Genomic DNA, 20,491 nt, shown 5'->3' on the forward strand with positions numbered 1-20,491 from the left:
GCAGACATGTCTCTAGATGTGTTCCAATAACGTGGTTGACAAATATTACTAGTGTTGCCAAAAAACAACATATGTGAATATGAACACAATCAGGTTAAGGAATTATGCCTGATTATAACACAGTGTTTTTATATGATCTGACAATTTGCCAACTCAAACAACATGGGGGACTATTGTGAAAATGACACATTCAGAAACATGTACCTTTTCATGTTTTGAGATATATCAGTACTGTACACGACCATGAAACAACATACCATCAAAAAAAAGGCTGTAAGAGGAAAAAAGTAATTTCTCTCTGTATGCATCCAACTGTCACAGTTCAGAGAAATGTAGTATTAAAAGTATTAAAGAAGTAGTAATTAAAAGGACGGAACTTCAGGCCGTGATCATCAAGAATGGTCACATAAACCTTTTCAAAATTCAACATAAACGTGAAGATAATTTAACAAGGTTTTCACAAATCAATGACACAAAAGTTTGGAGTATATAGTATATGCTCCGAACAGATGTGAGTGATAGAAAACCTGCATCACTCAGGTCTGTTCTCTGTTCTTCATCTCGGCAGCATCCTTTGGTTGCTGTCGGTTGCCACACAAACAAACCCAGTGTTTCTTCTGTTTAATGTAAAATGCATGAAAAGACATTCTAATGCTCACAGGTGCTTTGAACGACACATGCCAACGTCTCTGCTGTTCACTACTTATGTAGGCCAGTAGAAAAGAGTGGTTAAGTATATCAATATTTCAAGAGGCGATCTCCAAAAACTACATCATTGTGATAATGTTCCCGTTAATACTTAAGTCCAGTGAAAGAAAACAATGCTTTGAACTTTGAGGATCAAAAGAGCAATAATTGGACATTTTAGAGGAAGGGCGACCACCAGTACGTCCTTCACCAGAATCAAAATGTCATAGGGAGTTGGTTTGTTGGACCTGGACCTGACCGTCTGTAAGAAGTGATGGTTCATATTTGCTTTATAGAAATTAAATGATATAAAACAATTGCAAAGATACACAAAATAATCATAAAGAGGCATCAAACAACTAGACAGAGAGACAAAGATGCAACACAACTTTGAATACAGACAAAACCACTTGAAAGATATGACAAAATAAAATACAACACACTCGACATACAAAGACACGACAAAGTACTAAGAGACACCAAAAACACAAATCAACTGGAGAAAGACAAACAAAAACAAAACTTGACTTTTACTAAGGAATCGCATAGAGACGGAGACAAAACGACAACCAAAGACACACAATAACTGCAAAGAGACACAAAATAAACCGCATTGACCACAAGACAAAGGATTGCGGAGAGACGCAGAATGACAAAAAAAAAAAATTCAAAAAGATGCAACCGGAACACAGACGTACATAAAGAACCACAATTACATAAAATGAGACTTAAAACCACAAAGTTTTAATGTGCATCCTTGACAACTGTAGTGCAGTCTGCCTGTTTTATTTCTTTTGAATTTGTAAAACAGTTTTCTTTAGGCTTCTTTATTTGCTCTCTACTCCATTGTAGGTTCAAGCAGAGATCAAGAGGAAATGGCGGCGGTGGCACCTGCAGAGATACATGGGCTCCGACACCAAATACCAACACCCGTCTATCGGCAGCAGCAACAACTTCAGCACCCAGATCACCATGCTGACGCGATGCAGCCCCAAAACGCGCCGCGGCTCGTCGTCCTGTCACGACGACCTGTCGAGCATGTGATTCCCACAGACTATGAAACGGTGTGAAGCGTAGGTAAATTCCCGGCGTATGAGGAAAAGACACACGTTCTCACTGACACATGCACTGAATGGGGGATGAGTTTAACAAGGACACACGACAGGGACGAGAGGACACATGCATCCAAGTAATTACCCTCAGAGCACTTTTTCCATCTCCACGCTTCTTTTAAAAAGAAAAGCACCACGAGCACAGCTTTCACACATTTGCATGTTTCTCTCGTCGGTGTCGTATCATTACGGATCACTCGCTCGATAGTTACCGAGTTCTCCGTGTGCTCGCGTGAAACGTTACATATTTATGGCGTTAGTTTTGATTTCATAATGTGAATTTCACCTGCAAACACGCAGTCTGATGTCGTTATGTGCTTATTAGAAATCACTAAGTGGATCTCTACAGCGGCCAAATGAGCAGAGCTGATGGAAAGACACAACTACAGTATAAGGGAGGGGGAAAAAAGTGAGCTGGGATTATTTTGTTATATAGTTTCTGCCGTGACAGCACAGGCAAAGAAAAATACCAGATTATGGAGCTGTGTTTGAGGCCTGAATGTGAGTGGCAGATAATGTATTAAAGCATTTTTTTTTAGACTACAAAGAAGAACAAAACATCACTCAACAGATGCCTGGATGAAAACCAGCATGAAACATTATTTCCATACGTGCCAAATGGATGAGGCTCCATATGACGCTGATTCACAATGATGGTTTGGGAGTAGAATGCTCTTCTCTGCACTATCACTGTCATAAGAGACTATTTGCCCTTTGCTCCTCTTCTTTTATCAGCTCTTATTTTGTGTGATCCTCCGTCTGTGATGGGATTTGTATGTGTTTTTGATTATTTGAGGCACTCTTGAGGCAGTTTTGCGCTCCAGTGTTTGTTTTTCGAAGAGACACAATCTTCACTGGCTGCTCGGGCTGCACAGCATCTCCGGAGAGGAAATGCCTTTGAGCAGTGTGGCCCTCGAATGTTTACATTTTACTTGGGAGGAGTCGTTTTAACGCTGTACAGCCAGTATACAGTGGTATAAGTGTAATGAATTACTGTGGATTGTTGTGCCATACTGATTGTATTGTGGCTACAATATCAGTAGTATATCACTGCAATCGTTTGTTCATGTTACGGCAACATGTGAGATTTAATGCCTCGCCGGGGACATGAATTTCTTTTGTTTATGTGCCAGTCTTGTGATGTATCGTCAAACATAAAAGCTGAACACAAAGTAATAGATCCTTATTACAGCAGCGCAATACGTGCCGTTTCGTAAGAGTTTATCTTGTTGATACTTTCGTAGACGACGGCTTCAAAGCCTCTCGTGGTAAACATTGTTAAAAGATATTTCCCGACTTGTGCACTGACGTGTCGCGTTCGCACTTCTCAGTTGGAGGAAGTTGAACCCGACAGGTCAGTGGACACTGGAGCGTGATAAGTAAAGCAAAGCAATATGACGAGGATGACCAGCCGTGTCACCGTGTTCTTTTCTTAGCTTACAAGGTTAGGCTTAATTGTCACTTGTACGTTCAAGTGAGAAGGAGCGATGAAAAGGTCCGGGTTTGCTGATTTAAATGGTCACGCTTCTGTGTTCGGACAGAAACTTTCTCAATATGTTTTCTCTTATCACCAAATTATCTTCAAACTGACTTTCTGTTCACTGTACATTACTAAAGCCTGTGCACATCAACACCAATGTGAATAAACACCAAATTGTAAATAATCTGGAAGTGAATTTTGAAGCACCCTGATTCTTCACATCCAGTTTAATTCAAACTAAGAGGCTTTATTATATATATAGAAGTGAGATTATAAATCAGCGGTCATTTTTACTGAATGAAAAGCAAACCTTTCTTTTTTTCCTTCCATCCCAGCTGAGTGCTTTTGAATCGTTGGTTGTTGATTATAATGTTTACTTGTCAGCACTGACCTTTTTAAACCATGACCTGAAAAGTTTCATTGCTAGTTTGAAAGCGTTGCTGCGTTGACTTGACACAGGTATAAAAAGATATTAAGATGCAAATGAATTTAAAACTCAAATACCTTTTTTATGTTTTGTCTGAATACACATTGAGTATGAGGTTGAAATTAAAGCAGTTATTGAAAAAGGATTTTTATTTTATTTAAAAAAAAAAAAAGCTGAATTATCCAGTCTTTTGCTGTCTTGACAAGGGTTCGGTGAAAAGACTGACATCTTTTATGTCTGAAGGGTAAGTACTTAGCTGAAGCCAGCAGCCACTTACCTTAGCACAAAGTGTGAAAGCAGAGCCTTTCTAAAAGTAATTTAAAGTGGAACTTTGTCTGGTCGTTTTTTTCTACGGAGCCATGTCCACGCCGATGGAAGAACAACCAACCACCCACCAAAAACAAACCAGCAACAGACGTCGCTCATTAAGAACACCTGTACAACAATAGCAAACATTGTTTATCCCAAAGATGGTGCAACAGCAAAAACACGAGGTTGGCAACCGTTTTGCATGCTTCTGTGTTTGTAAGTCGCCATTTGGAAAAAGCCAGTTTTCCGTTTACTCATTTGTGGCCCCTCCTCTTCCTCATTCACCACAAGAACGGAGTCGTGTGTTCTTTTTCTCGAGGTGAACAAAGTTAGTTCTGGCCAGGACATTTCATAAATCACGAGAAACTCAAGTGCAGAACTGTGAAGTGCTCCTCACAACCTTTCCGCATTTATCACATCCATGAAAAACTTCTTCGAAATTTCCCGAAGAAAAGAAAAACATTCTGCCCAGACAATGTTTTCAAGAACAAGCTGCAAGAGCTCCCAATGCGGGCTGCAAGAAAATAATGACGTCTTTCTTTTCTCGCAGCCCTGGGAGACAAAACCTTACTCCTTACTCCTTTTTCTGCTTCTAGACCAGGAAGTCCGACTGATTTTGTACGGCCTACAGCTCTGGTTTTATTATGTATTATTTATGGCCCAGGAGGGACTTAGACAGACAATCGGCCCTAGTTACGTGTTGCTCATTAGTTCAGCTGGTAAGGAGTTGTTCTTTAAAACCCACCTGTGATAGACAGACAGATTCTGTCTATTATGCTATTATCTTATTTGACATTTGATGTGAAAGAAATGCAGATTGTTTTATTTTTTTCACTCCAGCATGGCTTAGATTTGCCATTTAAAAAAGGACAAATGATTATAAAACATTGCATTTGTATGTATAGTTTACTGTTATAAAAAGTTCTGAAAGGCCATTGGCCCTCGGAAATGTTCACATAATCAAATCTGGCCCCACTCCTGATCTACACTAACGCTCTTGCTGTCTTTATCTTTTAGCTGTTACCCGACTGCGAAGCGTAAAGCAATTTGTGTTTCTCTCGGGACCCAAGACTTGATTTCGGGTCAGTGGGCATGATTTTGCAAGTCTGGTTTTCTGCTAAAAGACAGTGAAGTGGAGACGGCCCTTCTTCCTGCACCAAGACATTTAACCGTCTCACTGACCCTGAAGTTGTTAAATTAGCTTTAGGGTCAAAACTCCTACATAGTTCTGCTTTAACTTGTTAACCTCATCTAAAGCACATTCATTTATTCAGGAAGCCAACTTCAAGTGAAGACTTTATACTCATTAGACAAAACTTTTCTTTGGGCTAGCTGCTAGCACTCTTTGTGCTAAGCTAAGTTGCTAGCTGTTACTGCACCTGTTACCACTCTTTGTGCTAAGCTAAGTTGCTAGCTGTTACTGCACCTGTTACCACTCTTTGTGCTAAGCTAAGTTGCTAGCTGTTGCTCAATATTTACTGTATTTCTCAAAAAGAATGAAAGAAACGATGGCTTATCATTCGACATTGTCTGGTGCCCATGTTCTGTTGTCAAGTTTAATGTACAGTAACTGTGAGAATTTGTGTACCTCCCATCATGGTAAATGTACATAGATTTGTATGAAAAAAAAGAGTATACTGTGTTTTAATAGTAGCGTTGGTGCTTTTGTGAGCTGGCATGGTTGTAATGTGTCAGTGAAATAATACATATATATATATATAAAGTATATAAAAAGGATACTGAATCAACAACCATTCTGTTTAAAAAACTGATAATGTATTTGGTATGTTGTTAGTTCAATGTGTGTACTGGTGTAATACAAGTATATTGACACAAAGCCACTTCTAGTTCTACTGTATATTTATGTAGATTATAATTGATTATTATTATTATTTGTTGTACAGTGTACTGTATGTAAAGAGCTGTTATCTTGGCAGGACATTTATCTTGCCCTGGAAATGTGACATTGTTTCTCTGAACTGTATGAAATAAATTATTTAGGAAATATTCAAAGATGTAGACATTTAATTTCGGACTTTGCTTAAATTCTGGTTTATACTTTTAAGGTGAATTCTTATCATGAATATTCTCACTGATTAAACATGATGGACCAATTATATCTTTTATTATATAATAATTATATCTTCTCCTTCATAAATCTGATGAACCATTATGTTTTATTTAAATGTTCATGTTGTGCCCCATCAGCTAGACTTATTTTTATCAGAAACTGATAAAAACCTGATTAATTATGCACAGTTTCTGTGTGAATGCAATGCAGACAGCTTGATGTAACCGCTGATTAGCCATGTATTGTAGTGTTACAGGATAGCAGCACGTTAGATTCTTTAGGAAACAATGGTTTTGTAACAGCTTAGAAGGTTGAACCATAACACCTCAGAGGAATTATCCCAGTAACTGACTCTTATTGTGTGCCGTTCTGGGTCACTGTGCCCTGACAAGACAATAGCAACAGACCATTTCTGAAGATTGAAGTGAAAAGAAAGCATCCTTTCAGCGCTTTGGATTTCCAACTCTGCAAAACAAGAACAGTACATCTATTTAAATTATCATTTAAATAAAGAGTACAGACAGAAATCAATTTTACAACATTACATAATAAATTGATTCCAATGCTGTTTAGGTCACTAAATTCATTGAGTGATTATGATTAAAGGCTTTGACACCCACAGCAACCAGCTTAAGTAGCCTACAGCTGTAAAACTACAGCCTAAAAGTACATTTTGCTCATTCAATCATGAGTTTTACTACTTTTAAAAAAACAAATGAAGTTAGATGCCACTACTTGCTCCAGTTCTTCCCAGTGCCAGCTGCACCTCAGTTAGAATATTTGACAGGTATCGCTCACCTGCTGAGTTTGTTTCCTTGTCGTGAAACTGCAGCTATTTGAGCTAATCCGTATTTTTGTTACTTGTTGCTGCGTCTGATACAGCACAGACCTCTGACTGTGCTCAGGCACAGTGATGCCATGTGTTGTCAAAAAAAGATACACAAACACATCGTGCCGTGTCTCTCAGTTCAGCCGCTCTTGGAGTCAGTATTTCATTAGCCCAATCCATGAAGTGGAAATGAGCATCATATGATGGGATTAACTATTCATAAGAATTGTAATGATTGTAAATAAAGGGATTTTCAGGCGTGCAGAATGAAATTTCCTGCACATGTATTAAAAACCTTGAGGCACATGCATCAATATATTCTGATTAAATGTATACATATGTACTTTTTGGCCTGATAGTTTAAAATGTGGGCGCCTCAGTTGCTCAAAGTCAGAATTCATAATACAGGCAGGAGAAGAAAGATGAAGTTATTTTCAGATTTCTGGCGACACTTAAAGTGTGAGACCGGTGTCTTGCCTCTGAGAGTCTTACAATATTAACGACACCACTTAAATATTCATGTCACAAACACGGGCGAGTGTGGAGAAAAGATGAATGACAAAGCAAGCCAGCTCGCTCCGTCCGAACCGCTGAGAGGCGGCTTTGATCACCGTGGCTGTCGTCACGCCGGCTTTGAGAACCTGAATCCTGATTTAAAGGCAGGTTATCTGACGAGTCATGATAATGAACATCAGAAGTCTGACCACTTTTCAAAGGCAGAGGCTTTGGAGTTAGTCAACGCACGTCAATGATTTCATGACCTGTGTAGTCCAACACGCACTGCTTGACTGAACAAAAGACTTGCAGGTGTTGGATGACGGTGTGTCTGCGTGTGTGTGTCTGAAATAAGCAGTGTGGTCCAAATGTCATACAAACCTATCTTTGTGAGGACATTTTGACCTTGTAAGGACATTTTGGCTGGTCCACACAACAGGCTTATTGAGGATTAAGACCTGGTTTTAGGGTTAGGGTTAGAGTTAGGCACTTTGATCTGAAGGTTAAGGTTGGGGTAAGGGTCTAGGGCAGGACTATTCAATTACAAACTTACATTAGCTTAGTTACATTGTTCAAACCAAGAAATCTAGCTGGGCTTGACATTTTCTGCAGGAACAAATTTAAATGGTTCATCAAAAAGTGCATTTAAAAAAAATAATAAAAGAACTAGTAATGGTCATTTTGGTCATACCTGGCCTTCTCACACCAGTATTATCTGTAACTATTTAATATTAAAAAATAAATGTGTTTGTCGTCTCAGGTGCATCACAAAGTGCATGGAACCAAAAAGTTGCACAATATTAGCGTTTGTTTCTCTTTGACATAAGGTAAACATATGTCATATATGACCCACAAACATCTTAAAGTGTCTTTGACAGAATATAAAAGACTACTGTAGGAATTTATGTAGGAATCTTTGAGGGACAGTGAAACAGTTTCTCTAGTTATTTCTCAGTTATTTGTGGTGGAACCACAGGCTGGGCCACTAAGACGTTGGTTATGGGCCGTATGTGGCCCATTACTCGCCATAGGGCTGCAGCTAACAACTGTTTTCATCACCAATGTTGATGCTTATTCTCTCGATTACATTGGTCGGTTGCTTATAAATATCAGTGTTTATTGTTGTTTTTCCAAATTTCAACATTCAAAAACATGGAACAATTTACTTTTAAGGAGCTGAAATCAGATAAGTTTCTTTAAAAAGATAACATTTAAAATCGATTCTTTTAGTAGTAGATTACTTATTGAGTAATGAGGGAGCTTTTTTTGCAGCTCAACGTCGAGAGGTTACGCGGAGTAAATTAAGGAAATCTGAAAGCACAGCAACGGAATAATGTAACCATAAATATAACATATTTCCCTTCCCTTACAATGCTCCACTTTGATTTGCACAGTGCGCAGTCATGACAAATGCACAGCGGAGTTTATTGCAAAGCCTTTCTTGTCACAGCCACCGCTCACTATAGAAGAAAGTGATGGCGCAACACTTTTTGATACATGTGGAACCAGGGTGTAAACAAGCTTAGGAAATCGTTCCACTGCCTTTGAACAATGACAGGATTCCTGATCGCACTTTTGACATAAAGGCATAATTATGTTGGGGAAAATATGACTCACCTATTATTTAAAGTGTGCCACCTCGTCTGGGTGAAGCCATTGCATTGTGTTTATGTCTCATTAGATGGGGAGATTTCTTACATGAGCTTGGGAACCTGGTTTGTATTATACAGAAACAATTATATATGAGAAGCCGCTTATCCCCACATCTGTTGTTGCAGTTACAGATTAAAAAACACATTCTCTGCCCAAAAGAATTGGCCCACTGGACATTTTACATGATACTGTACATTATTAGGATTAATAGGATTGTGAAAATAAAGTCATATGTTCATATCTCTGACCCAAAAGGTTTAAAGAGGTGCGTATCAGCGCGGTAGTGTTTTAACAGCTTGTCAAGTGTTTGGCTGTCGTTTATCTTTTGTTTGTTTTTTTAATGGGAAATTAGGTTTAGGAAAGAATTGTGACCTTGTTAAAGACACGTTACAGACTCAATTTTGCCTCAAATACTTGGACAGAATAAAGACGTGCAACATTTCCTGGTGGTTTGCAGAAAAGTAGAACAGTAAGTATGTTTCTCTGGTTATTTTTTGCATGATTCACTTCACTGAAGGAATATCTATATACAGTTGGAGAACAATAGGAATTTCGAAAAAGCACTGAAGTGACATGTGCAGCTAAGCTTTCACACAGAACATGCCGCATGTTTACTACAATGATGTTGTGCATAAAGGCTTCCCACACCTGCCACATCCAGTGTTCCGTAGATAATACCATTGATTCTATTGACTTATGAGACTCAGCCTTGACTTTAAATTAGCTTTCTCTGTGATATTTCCATGCAGTTCTCAGAGGAGCAGTTAGTGTCCAACTGATAGCGGAGGCAATCTCGGCCCCATGTCCCCCGCGCTTCGTCTTTCATAAGAGAGGACGGGGATAAAAGAGGAACAAATCAACAAAATGAATTGGTAAGTGTTTGGTTTATAGGTATACTGAGAGCAGCGCAGCTCAATAAGAGTGTCGTCCTTGCGTGGATGAAAGGACGCATGCCTAAATTAGCGTTTAGCAAAACGAGAACAAGGAACAATAATGTGCATTATAGATGATTTATATTCTGCAGACAACGTAAAAAGGAAAACGTGGGATTATTGTTTTCTCAAAAACATTTAGTAAATAACTGAATGGAGGGCAGCTAATAAATGATTGATCCATAACTTATCTTATCCTCTCCTGTGTCTCGTCTCGTCTCATCTTGTCGTATCGTATCGCCTATCGTATCGTCTTGTTTCTTTTTTTATCTTCTCTTATCCTCTCCTGTATCGCATCGTATTATATCATATCTTATCCTCTCCTGTATTGAACCTTATCTTGTCTTGTCTCATCTTATAGAAAAAAATTTAACTTTGCACGCAGATACTAAAGTTACTAAAGAATGTGGTGATTCACAAAGATATTCTGAACACTGAAAATGAGGGGATAATTAATTAGGATCATGCAGAAGGACTAAAAGCTCTACAGAAGTTACAGTACCCAGGGTTTATGTTGAAATGATGGTGAGTTGCTGTTGAGGGATGATGGAGGAAAACTCAAAAGAACCTTCCTTTTTTTTTTTATTATTTGTTTTTGCTTTGTGATTTCATGCTGTGGTCCAGGTCAAGCCTCTTGGTGCGTGGGGAACATCAAAGGTCCTGCAGGGTTTATGAATTGTGGAGCTTCTTAATGAGCACAAAGGACATGCTGTAAAGCCTCGAGGTCTGCGGTACCAGGCGAGTGGTGAGTCCACACCGCACGCACAGCTGGAACATTGTGTGAACAAAAGCTTTGTCATTATATTTCTCCCTCAAAAAAAAAAGTCGTGCAGGGGTTTTTGGACGGAAATAATAAGTGTTTCTCCCCTGACACCTGATCGGATCTATAGCTTGATGATGACAAAACTACACTGATCAATACTTTTATATTACAAATGTTGGCTTGACTTTACTTTATTGTTTGGTTGAGTCACATTTATCATCAGCGTCGTTTCCACACCTTTGGTGAAATAGCTAAAGTTGTGCCGCTCCATACATAAATATTATATACTGTATCTTTGTACACTTTAGGAACTTCCATACATAAGCTATACATACACAAAACATATATGACATAAAATACACATATATATACAGTATATCTGACATATGTACCTACATTTTATTGTAGTTCAGGGGCCACATACAATGCAATTTGATCTCAAATGGGCTGGACCAGTAAAATAATAGCATAATAACAGTTTTCCCTTTGTTGTACAACACATATTATGAACAACCGGACATTTCCTGAGAAAAATAAGTGCAATTTCAAGAATATTATGCTTAATTTACTATTTACAAATGTGCACAACTTATAAGATCACAGTGGATTTATACAGTAGTATACTCAGACTGAAAAATATAGTATTTCATTTTAGAGCTGCCACTAATATAATAATAGATGAATCTGTCAATAATTTCTTGATCAATCGAGTAATCGTTTGGTCCATAAAATGTCTTGTTTTTGTCTTCAATCCAAAATGATTCACTTTTGATGATTTATTTGTTATGTGGAGCAAAGAAACCAGTAAATATTCACATTACAGAAGCTGAAACAACCAGAAATCTTGTTTTAGTAATGAAAAAAGCTTCAAAACGATTCATCGATTATCAAAATGGTTGACAATTAATTTTGTGATTCATTAATAAGTAAGTTTTCACAAATTCATCCAGATTGGACCCTCTGGTGGGCCAATTCTGGCCTGCGGGCTGTACGTTTGAAACCCCTGGTATAGAGACCTATATTTCCATATGGGCTGCTTCTTTTAGACATCTAATCTGCAACTGCAAGTGTGTAATATGTAACATATGTTATATTATTTGTAGTGCTGCTGCTTCTGCATATTTACTGACATTGTTGTTATTGTCGTGTTTCGATCATTTGTCCTTGCTTTGTGTTGACTCGTCGCGTATGCACTTGAGTATTTTTGGTCTGAATCCATCAGCCTGCCTATAGGGATTACAGATGTAAATTAGCCAGTGTATATAATCTGGCATTTTTACATGTTGCTCTGCCAAAGAGCTTGTGTTTTCAGTGTTTGTCTGTCTGTGGCACAAAAGGGAAAAACTCATTAACTTTGGAAGCAACGAGAGGCTGGAAACGGGAATATAGAATACAGGGATTTCATCATTTTAACATTTTAAAGTGATTGTGGTTGTCTTAAGAAATAAAGCGGAGATCATTGTGGAAAAATCGTTTTTTGGGGCGTGTGTGGAAGACTAATATCTCATTTCAGTGTGGCATACAGATAAGTAGTTTGAATTTGCCATGAATCACTAAAATCATCTGTGGTTATCTTTATGCATTGACAAGATTAGGAACAAGATTGTGGTTTAATCAGATTAACAGGCGGGTTTTTGGTGTCGAAAAAAACAGTAAATACATTCATCTAGTGAATGAAACACTTTAAAAATTAGGAAAATGTTCTGTTCTAGTGGCTTTCGTTCCAGATAATTCCGTTCTGTATTCACTGCAAACAAAGCAGAGAGAGAGAGAGAGAGAGAGAGAGAGAGAAAGACTCCATGAAATCATTTCCCACTCTTGATATTGAAGACCTCCACGGACAGACTGCTACAGTCATGGGGCTGAAAGAGAGCTGAATGATCTGTTTGAAATTAATGGAATGGGCACTGAACCTGGGTGCCAGAGTGACTCACCTTGATTAAATCTACCACGGCTCCGAGTAATTTCATTCCCACTGAGGACTCCAGAAGAGCACTTCACATAAAATATCAGGGTAGAGGTTTGACCTTAGCCATGAGGTCGTTCTGGTGAGTTTATGCCGCTGCCACAGTCAGGTTATGTCAGACACGAGTGGCTCAAAGGTCCAACAATGACAGACACTGTGCCAGTTTGACTTCTCACTAAATGTTTTAGCCATTTGTCTTCTGTGTGCTGCTAAATTTTTTTTATCTTTATAATCATCATTCTAACAATTTACATTCTATCTTGTATCCATTACTTTTATCTCGCTGTTCCATCAATTTCCATTTAACCTCAGTTCACTATTCCAACCATTTATCATTTATTTTAGCGATAGTGTATTTACACATTATTAAATTTCACGTATTTGATCTGCTTTATTACTTTACAAACTTGGACATAACTTTTTTTTTTTTTATTAAAAAGCTCATTATACAGTCACTTCCTGCAGCTTAATTTAACTTACTCTGCGCTATATAAAACAACTCCAGGTCAGCTGTCCTACGCAGGCTTCGTACATGTGCTTGGAATTTAATGTTGTGATGTTTTCAAGGTTTGAAAAGTGCCTGAATCTTTTTTTAAGAAAGTGCTTTTAAATGCACTTAAATAGGGAGATATGAAAAATAATTTGTGAAATGAAATGTACTCCATCTGAACGTCACTTACTGTCACTTACTCACAGACAGGGTCATTTTTTCTTTTCCCCTTTTAGTTTTCCTTAAAGTGATTAATAGCAATCCACAATCTCTGTTATTGTTGATTTAAAGAGTAGCTATCATTTTTTTGAATATGCACTTAGTATGAATATAAGTATATTTAATTTACCACAGCTGTAAGGGGCTGAAGTGCTTGACAAAAGACATTGAAAGTGCTTGAATTTGACCCAAGAAAATATGCAATAATAATAATTTGACCAGACCTGACCTCCGTACTAAGTTTCCAGAGTTTTTGTGCACGTTAACCCCCTCAAAAATGACCGCAAAGGCACGGCTATAATAATAATAATAATCTGAAGGATAAAAATAGGTTCCTTGCACAAATTCGTGCCAGGAGCCGTTTCGGGCCCCTGCTATTCGTGGCTCGGGCCCTAATAATCATGATCTGAAGGAAAACAATTGGCCATTGCGCTGTACAGTTAAATCAAATCACACAATAACACATTCAAGGATATAAAAAAAAACATCACACAACAATATTTACATGTTATAGCGTATGAAATGAACCATATGCTTGACTGACATGGATGCAGATTTAAAGCCAGTCATAACCTGTCAATTATGGCCAAGCTGCAGGAAGTGTCTGTGTGTGTGTGTGTCTGTGTGTGTGACAGTTATCAAGACACATCAGATTATGTCACAAAATCGAGAAGGAAATGGCAGCAAACGCTGGGTTAAATTTATTAAAAAACTCATCCGTGAATGTTGTTTGTTGTGTGTTTGACTCTTACCCAGAGCTGATCAGGCAAACATTTATGAAAATCTAATGCTGCAGCTGTGTGTGTGTGTGTGTGTGTGTGTGAGAGAGAGAGAAATGTGAGCCATAAACATTTCAGCAGGACCACCCAGGCTGTTAAGCCTGTTTGTAATGGGAGAAAGAGCAGCTTCTCAGCAGCTTCTGCCAATTAGGATAAAAGAGGTTAATCCCTGTAAATGAGGACCTGAAACTGACCAGTTATTTGTAACAGGGCTGATAGTGCTGAGGTTTTTATAATCCCCCTGGAAGCTCTCTGGGAGACTTTTCATTTGTTTTGTTTGTTTTTAAGTTGCAACCTCAGATAAACACTTTACAGCTTAATGATCCAAACGTATTATCAGTGTGTGAGAAGTAGTGACAGATATTTACGATTCCAGGTATTAAACTGGAGGTTTTGTGTGACATGAGTGGAAGCCGCAGCAACTGGTGTAGTTTTAGGACTGGTGTCAAACTCAAAATGTCCAATGAGCATCTAGTCTGGTCAAGAGGGAAGAATGCTAACACAATATTCCATCATGATATTGCAATAAAAATGTATAACATGTTGATATTTCACATAATTTCAATGTAAAAGTGTTTGTTTTGATAGGGAATGATATACTTCACAATAAAAGCATACTATTTACTGTCTAAAAACGGACAGAAATAAATCTAAAATCAAGTAAATAATAACATGTATATACTGTAAATGTAATGTAATATTGGGTGTATGTAAGTATTACTGTGTCTCAGCCACACACAAAGTTGGTGGACCATGTTTACATCCATTGGGGGGCCACATGTGGCCCACGGGCCGCCGGCTTGACACCAGTCAAAGCCAAATATACCTTGAACAATCTATCACTATTATTTTATAATAAACCCATTATAATTATTGTTTCTTTTAGCGCTGTCATTAGGCTTTGGATTATTAAGTCAAATGAGATCACAAACATCCGTATGAAACATAAAACTTTGGTGTTTTCCTCCTACTATTTCAAAAGTACAAATGTTGGTTGCTAAAAACATAATAATAACACCATCTCTTTTATTGTCGCACTTAGTGCTGATATATGTAATTTATCCAAGCTCTAAGAGGACTGAAAGTGCTTGAATTTGACCTGAGAAATTATGCAATAATAATAATAATACATTTAATTTATAAATCACTTTTACAAACTGTCAAAGACACTATTATTATGATTTATATCAGTCCCTGTTAGATCTGTCATTAGGCTTTGGCTCATTAAGTCAAATGACATGACAAACTTACAATAATGAACATGTGAACATTATAGTTGATGGATAAGGTTTCAACTTTTGACTTGAAGTCACTGCTCGAGCACTTTAGACTTAAATGTGACTTATTAAAGCAGTTTTGGAGCAACAGTTGGTCTAGATCGTGCGACTTAATGAAAGCATTTGTTATTCTCCGTGTTCTTTTGCTAAAATAATAATCACAGTCCCATTAGTGTGCATTTCTCACACTGTTTTTTTTCTCCCCTGAGGCTTCGCAGCACTTAGGATTTCCTCAGCTACATTTGTGTGGCATAACATTATTTTGGCAAATTTTATTCACCATGAGTTGGACAACTTTGCTTTTGTGAGCCACAAATGCAAAAGGGATGTCAAGTCAAGTAAAGAGCGCCATCTGGTGTCCAATGTATATAGTACAGCAATGAATTAGCTATAATGTGCTGGAGTTAGTGCTTTGTCTTCCATTCTCTTTGGAATTCATGAAACAAGATAATAGAGGTAATGAAATATGATCAACACATGGAAAAAAAGACACTTTTTTTTATTATTGAAATGTCAGTTTTACCACAGAAGGAAAAAACAGCCCTGTAATAACCAGTGTCTGTGGCAGTCACAATGAATGCCAATATTCAATTATTTCCCATCATCATAAAAAAAAGACTGAAGCCACAAATGCCGATTTGATATAAACCATTAAAGTTTTGAACAAAACAAACTGTGCTGGGATATGACACAATATCCTTCACTCAACATCCATGATTTTTAAAATTGACAAACTGTATTCCGTACAGTTTTTAAGACAAAAACAAAAAAACCTTGCCACAACCGTACAATGCATTTATACAGTTTGTTTAAAACTTCTAAAACTTGTCTTCAGTATTAAAAATATCCTCCACATCATTTGTTCCATATATTTTTAAAACACAGATGCAACCATTTGGTGTAAATAAAACACATGTGGAAAGGATGTATAATAACAAAGTCTGACATCATGTGTTTCACTTCACATTCGTTAAAGATAGAATTTATTTCAATCCCGTTGAATAAAACTGTTTAAATAAGAGGTTACAGCTCTGACAATAATCTAATAGTTTGTGATTAAGCTATTTTCAACTTTATACTTCCACCGAAAACAGAGTTCTTAAGCGCTTTGTAAACTACAACAAAGCTCATCTGGGCAATTAATTTCCCTCTAAACTTCTTAATGAAAAGAAACAAAACTTAAAATTATATTTTAAAGTCCCCCAGTAGCCACCACACATTTATTTTATTACAACTAACATCGTATTTCCCTTCGCGAGACCGACACGGAGTGCAACTTTTCAGCAGTTAAAAACTAAAATATCTAAGAAGCAAAACACACAAAATGTTACCCCTAAAGGAGACCATGATATGTTCTATATTCAAATACAAATGTACCTGGCTAAAAATGTTTTCGCTGAACCCAATAAGCAACACATTCACAACAGCAGGACATTTTTTTAAAAACACAATAGTGCAATCAAACATTTTTCCTTATCTTTGCTTTCATATCCTTACCCACATTTGAACAATGAAGAGATTAGTAGAATAAGATGGAAGTAAAAGATCTAGATATTCTCTGATTGTACAAACCGGACTAAACAGGAGATTAAGTGATTTAATTCTTCTTGAGAGTAGAAGTGTTTAAAATAATATGATATTATTTGATATGTCTTTATAAGGTCCTCTCTGTATTGAATGTCATTTCAGTGAGGCGCTTACATTTAATCTGTACATAGGATGTTATAAATTGTTTAATGTGTGTTTTATTGCGACATGGCAAGGCATAAAACAACCCATAATTTAACATTTATATCTTTTTAAATTAAAAACTAAAAATTAAAAACAAATAAAACACCTGCATTTCCCACTTTACTTCAGATTTTAATTAAACTAAACTAATTATTCTAAATATCACACTGCCACTAATGCACAATGGACGACTTCATCTTCTCATAAATAATCGTGTGTCTTTTTCAAAAGTAAACTAAGTCTACATGTGACTGTTACAATCGCAAAAATCCTCACCTAACTTTGAGAATTGATTATACAAAGATAATCAACAAAGTTGCTTCTATGTGAAAAACTTTGGTCAACTCTCAGACAGAAGTCAGTCTTGGAATCAATTTACACATAGTGCAAGTTAACGCGTACTTTTCTCTGATGAAACAAAGTTCATGAATATGTTGGTTTTTTTTGTTAAAGGCCAGGAGCGTCTTCATCACCCTCCGTAACTTGCCTCGCTGTTTTCCCCTCACCTGGAGACACAGTTCAGTGTCCTGTGCTCCTCAGACGCCACAGTCATTGGGTCTGTCTTGCAATTTACGGGTGAGGATGAGGACGGTCGAGAGGGACGCGACGGAAATGTGGAAGATCAGCTGCCAGATGTTCCTCAAGCCGAGCAGGTACAAGTTGCATAGGACGACCACAGCCAGCAGAGTGAAGGACTTCATTCTTTTTAGAGACGAGTGGAACAGGTACAGTTGGCACTGTGCACACAGGTAGTTCAATCACAAGATTAACACCGAAGAATGACTGAAACAAACAGTTGTTTGTCCAAAGATTTTAACATTTACCTGAAGCACACAGCAGACAAACGCCACAAGAAAAGCCACAACATTCCATATACCTTCATAATCATCCTGTGTGAAGGAAGAAGATAATTAAATCATTTATTTTTTCAAAAAGGCAAATCCCCCTTAACAAAAAAGTATGTCAAATGTATGTCAAATGTATTTGGAAGTGTAAATTAATTCACAACAGAGTGATAAACAATGCAGTTGTTTTCAGATTAGCTATTTTATCTAAATATGAGCAATTATTATTACCTTATTGGATTTTTGCATTTGTTTACATGAGTGAGAAAAGCCATGACATATCATATTTGTCATGACACAATTTATTGTGCTTACAGTATATACAGTACTTGTAATATGCAATAGAACACATCAACACGTCATTCAACAGTCATTTTTCAGGCACCACCGTACCTGAAATGTGTTCTCTACGAGGTGCACGCCACGAATTATGTTCAAAGATGCACACATGATGTTGAGGACGAGCGAGAGGATGCCTGGAGCTGTCACAGGCTCAAGTCTTACATTCTGACCTGTTTAATGCAAGAAAGTGAATAATGTGAAATAATAACAAGAAAAGAAGAAGAAAATAGTTAAATGTGGATTACTTGAGCTGTCATGGCAGTGAGAATTTTACAATACTGCTAATTTTACAAGCCTTACCCGATCCAAGACCTTGCTCTATGTGTCCATTTGCAGTGCCATTGGTGAGCTCCACCTCATCCAAGTTAATTACTTGCAGTGGATGAATCCTCAGATCCTCTTGAACCTCTGCCAATGTCACCTCCAGGGCCGGACCACCACTCTGGTTATATTGCTGCTTCAGTTTCTGTATGGTGCCGTCTAAGAATTGGCAAAACAAGTAACAGTTTTTATGTTTGTAATGTCAGTTTTATTTTTCATCCAGTGCAATGTATTTAAATTCTAAGCAAAATCTTAGACAAAGCTATGTTGACAGTATTTTTCGCACAACTCACCAAATTCCAAAAATGGATATGGCCTGGCTGCCAAGGCAACAACAGTGCTATTGAAGCATGCTGTGAACTCCCAGCGCAGATCTTCCAGGAAGCAGAAGGCCTTAGCAACAGGGAGGCTGCAGTGGCACACGGTCATGTAGGATACACCCTCGGAAGAGATGAAGCTGAACAGTTGAGAGGAGGAGAAGGTATTTAGTAAACAAACAGCCTGACATCGCCTCACCTCAACACACCAGTGATCCAACAGACAACATACTGACTGTCAGTCTGTTTGTTGGTTTAAGATACTGTACTGCATCTTTGTGCAGCTACAGAGAGCATAACTGAAGCAGCCTACTGGTGTTTTACATTCTTAAATCCTTACTATATGTTGAGCTCCTGGCCCTTGATGGAGCCTCTGTCAGGGAAACGTGCCAGTGCTTTGCTGACGGTCCTGAGCTGCTGCTTCCTCTCCTGGAGCTCTCGGTTGTGCTCAAAGTCTGTGGAAGCTGACAGGGGGAGTCCATCCCTGACCCGAACCACAAAGGCAAAGAAGATCAGAGACATGATTGTCTGGGCCCATGAAGAACAACACACTGCCTACACGGGAAAAAGAGCAAGATCAAAAATTAGGATTATTATGTTATCATACTTCTGACTACAATAGGAAAAAGTAGGCTGTCCTTTTATCAAATAATTCAAGAACTTTAAATGAAATTTAAAAGAATCACACATCAAAACAAGAACACAATATTTGGAAATGCTCAGCATTCCCAACTTATTAATGTATTATCAGACAGACTAGCAGATGAGAATATTATAAATTACAATCTATTGAGTGCACTGAGCTAAAACTGACATTGTTACAGGTATTGGTTTAACTTCCAGGTCGTTTTAGAAACTTATTGTGATGTTTAATTGGGGTTGGTATGGGTTAGGGTTAAGGGTTAGTTCATATGAACCTAATACCATAGTAATTACAAATCGGTATTACCACTAACTACAGCGTGCAAAGTTGCTTCAAAAAAACACGAACACCTGAATTTCGTCATAAGATTTGTTGCACAATATTGTTTTAGTCTTAGCCGATGTCGAATAGTGTGCATTTTAACTGCGTAGCTTTTAAAGTAAGATGGTATGTGATGGTGCGTTCATTTGGAAATCTGTAACATTTCTCCCTGAAGTAAATAATATACGCTTTATATGCTTTATAACACTCTGTAACACCTTACCTGATTATAATGGCTTTCATCCTGCACCTTGCTGTTGTGGGTTAGCTGACTACAGCAGCATAGCAAGCAAAAAACACCACCAGCAGGTGGCCAGTCCCTATTTAAGATACGCCTTACTAATGCAGTAGCTTATTTTTATATTGGCGGCGAATACTATTGAGAACCTGACTAAACTGTTGTAATTTTACGGAACAATATACATTGAAGACAAAAAACGAGCTAACGTGCGATACGTTTCCTGGTACAACAAACGACAACA

At 37.7% G+C, this 20,491-nt stretch overlaps 2 protein-coding genes across 3 annotated transcripts in view; one reads left to right on the forward strand and one right to left on the reverse strand.

Moving 5' to 3' along the window:
• The window catches only part of vipr1b (vasoactive intestinal peptide receptor 1b), a 44,436-nt gene extending 38,447 nt beyond the window's left edge, over positions 1-5,989 (forward strand). For both annotated transcript variants that reach the window (XM_058647337.1, XM_058647345.1), the window contains exon 14: positions 1,540-5,989. In XM_058647337.1, the coding sequence (XP_058503320.1) occupies positions 1,540-1,731 (192 nt within the window). In that variant the 3' untranslated portion in view covers positions 1,732-5,989. The remainder of the gene's footprint in view (positions 1-1,539) is intronic.
• A 9,981-nt stretch (positions 5,990-15,970) lies between these two features.
• sec22c (SEC22 homolog C, vesicle trafficking protein) lies at positions 15,971-20,482 on the reverse strand. Its single transcript, XM_058623617.1, has 7 exons — positions 20,233-20,482; positions 19,386-19,600; positions 19,022-19,185; positions 18,708-18,887; positions 18,459-18,577; positions 18,045-18,110; positions 15,971-17,957 (listed from the first exon to the last, which is right to left on the reverse strand). The coding sequence occupies exons 2-7, from the start codon at positions 19,565-19,567 to the stop codon at positions 17,757-17,759; spliced, it is 912 nt and encodes a 303-aa protein (XP_058479600.1). The 5' UTR covers positions 19,568-19,600; positions 20,233-20,482; the 3' UTR covers positions 15,971-17,756.
• Between the last annotated feature and the right edge of the window lie 9 nt (positions 20,483-20,491).

The sequence above is a fragment of the Solea solea genome, chromosome 1 (genome assembly GCF_958295425.1).
Source record: "Solea solea chromosome 1, fSolSol10.1, whole genome shotgun sequence".
Taxonomy (NCBI): Eukaryota; Metazoa; Chordata; class Actinopteri; order Pleuronectiformes; family Soleidae; genus Solea; species Solea solea.

Excerpts from the sequence above, each read along its gene's own strand:
- sec22c (XM_058623617.1), bottom strand. The coding sequence starts at position 19,567 with ATGTCTCTGATCTTCTTTGCCTTTGTGGTTCGGGTCAGGGATGGACTC. Across the intron at positions 18,578-18,707 it reads AGAGCAAGGTCTTGGATCGG|GTCAGAATGTAAGACTTGAG; the intron begins GTAAGGCTTGTA and ends TGCATTAAACAG. Across the intron at positions 18,111-18,458 it reads TCGTAGAGAACACATTTCAG|GATGATTATGAAGGTATATG; the intron begins GTACGGTGGTGC and ends TCCTTCACACAG.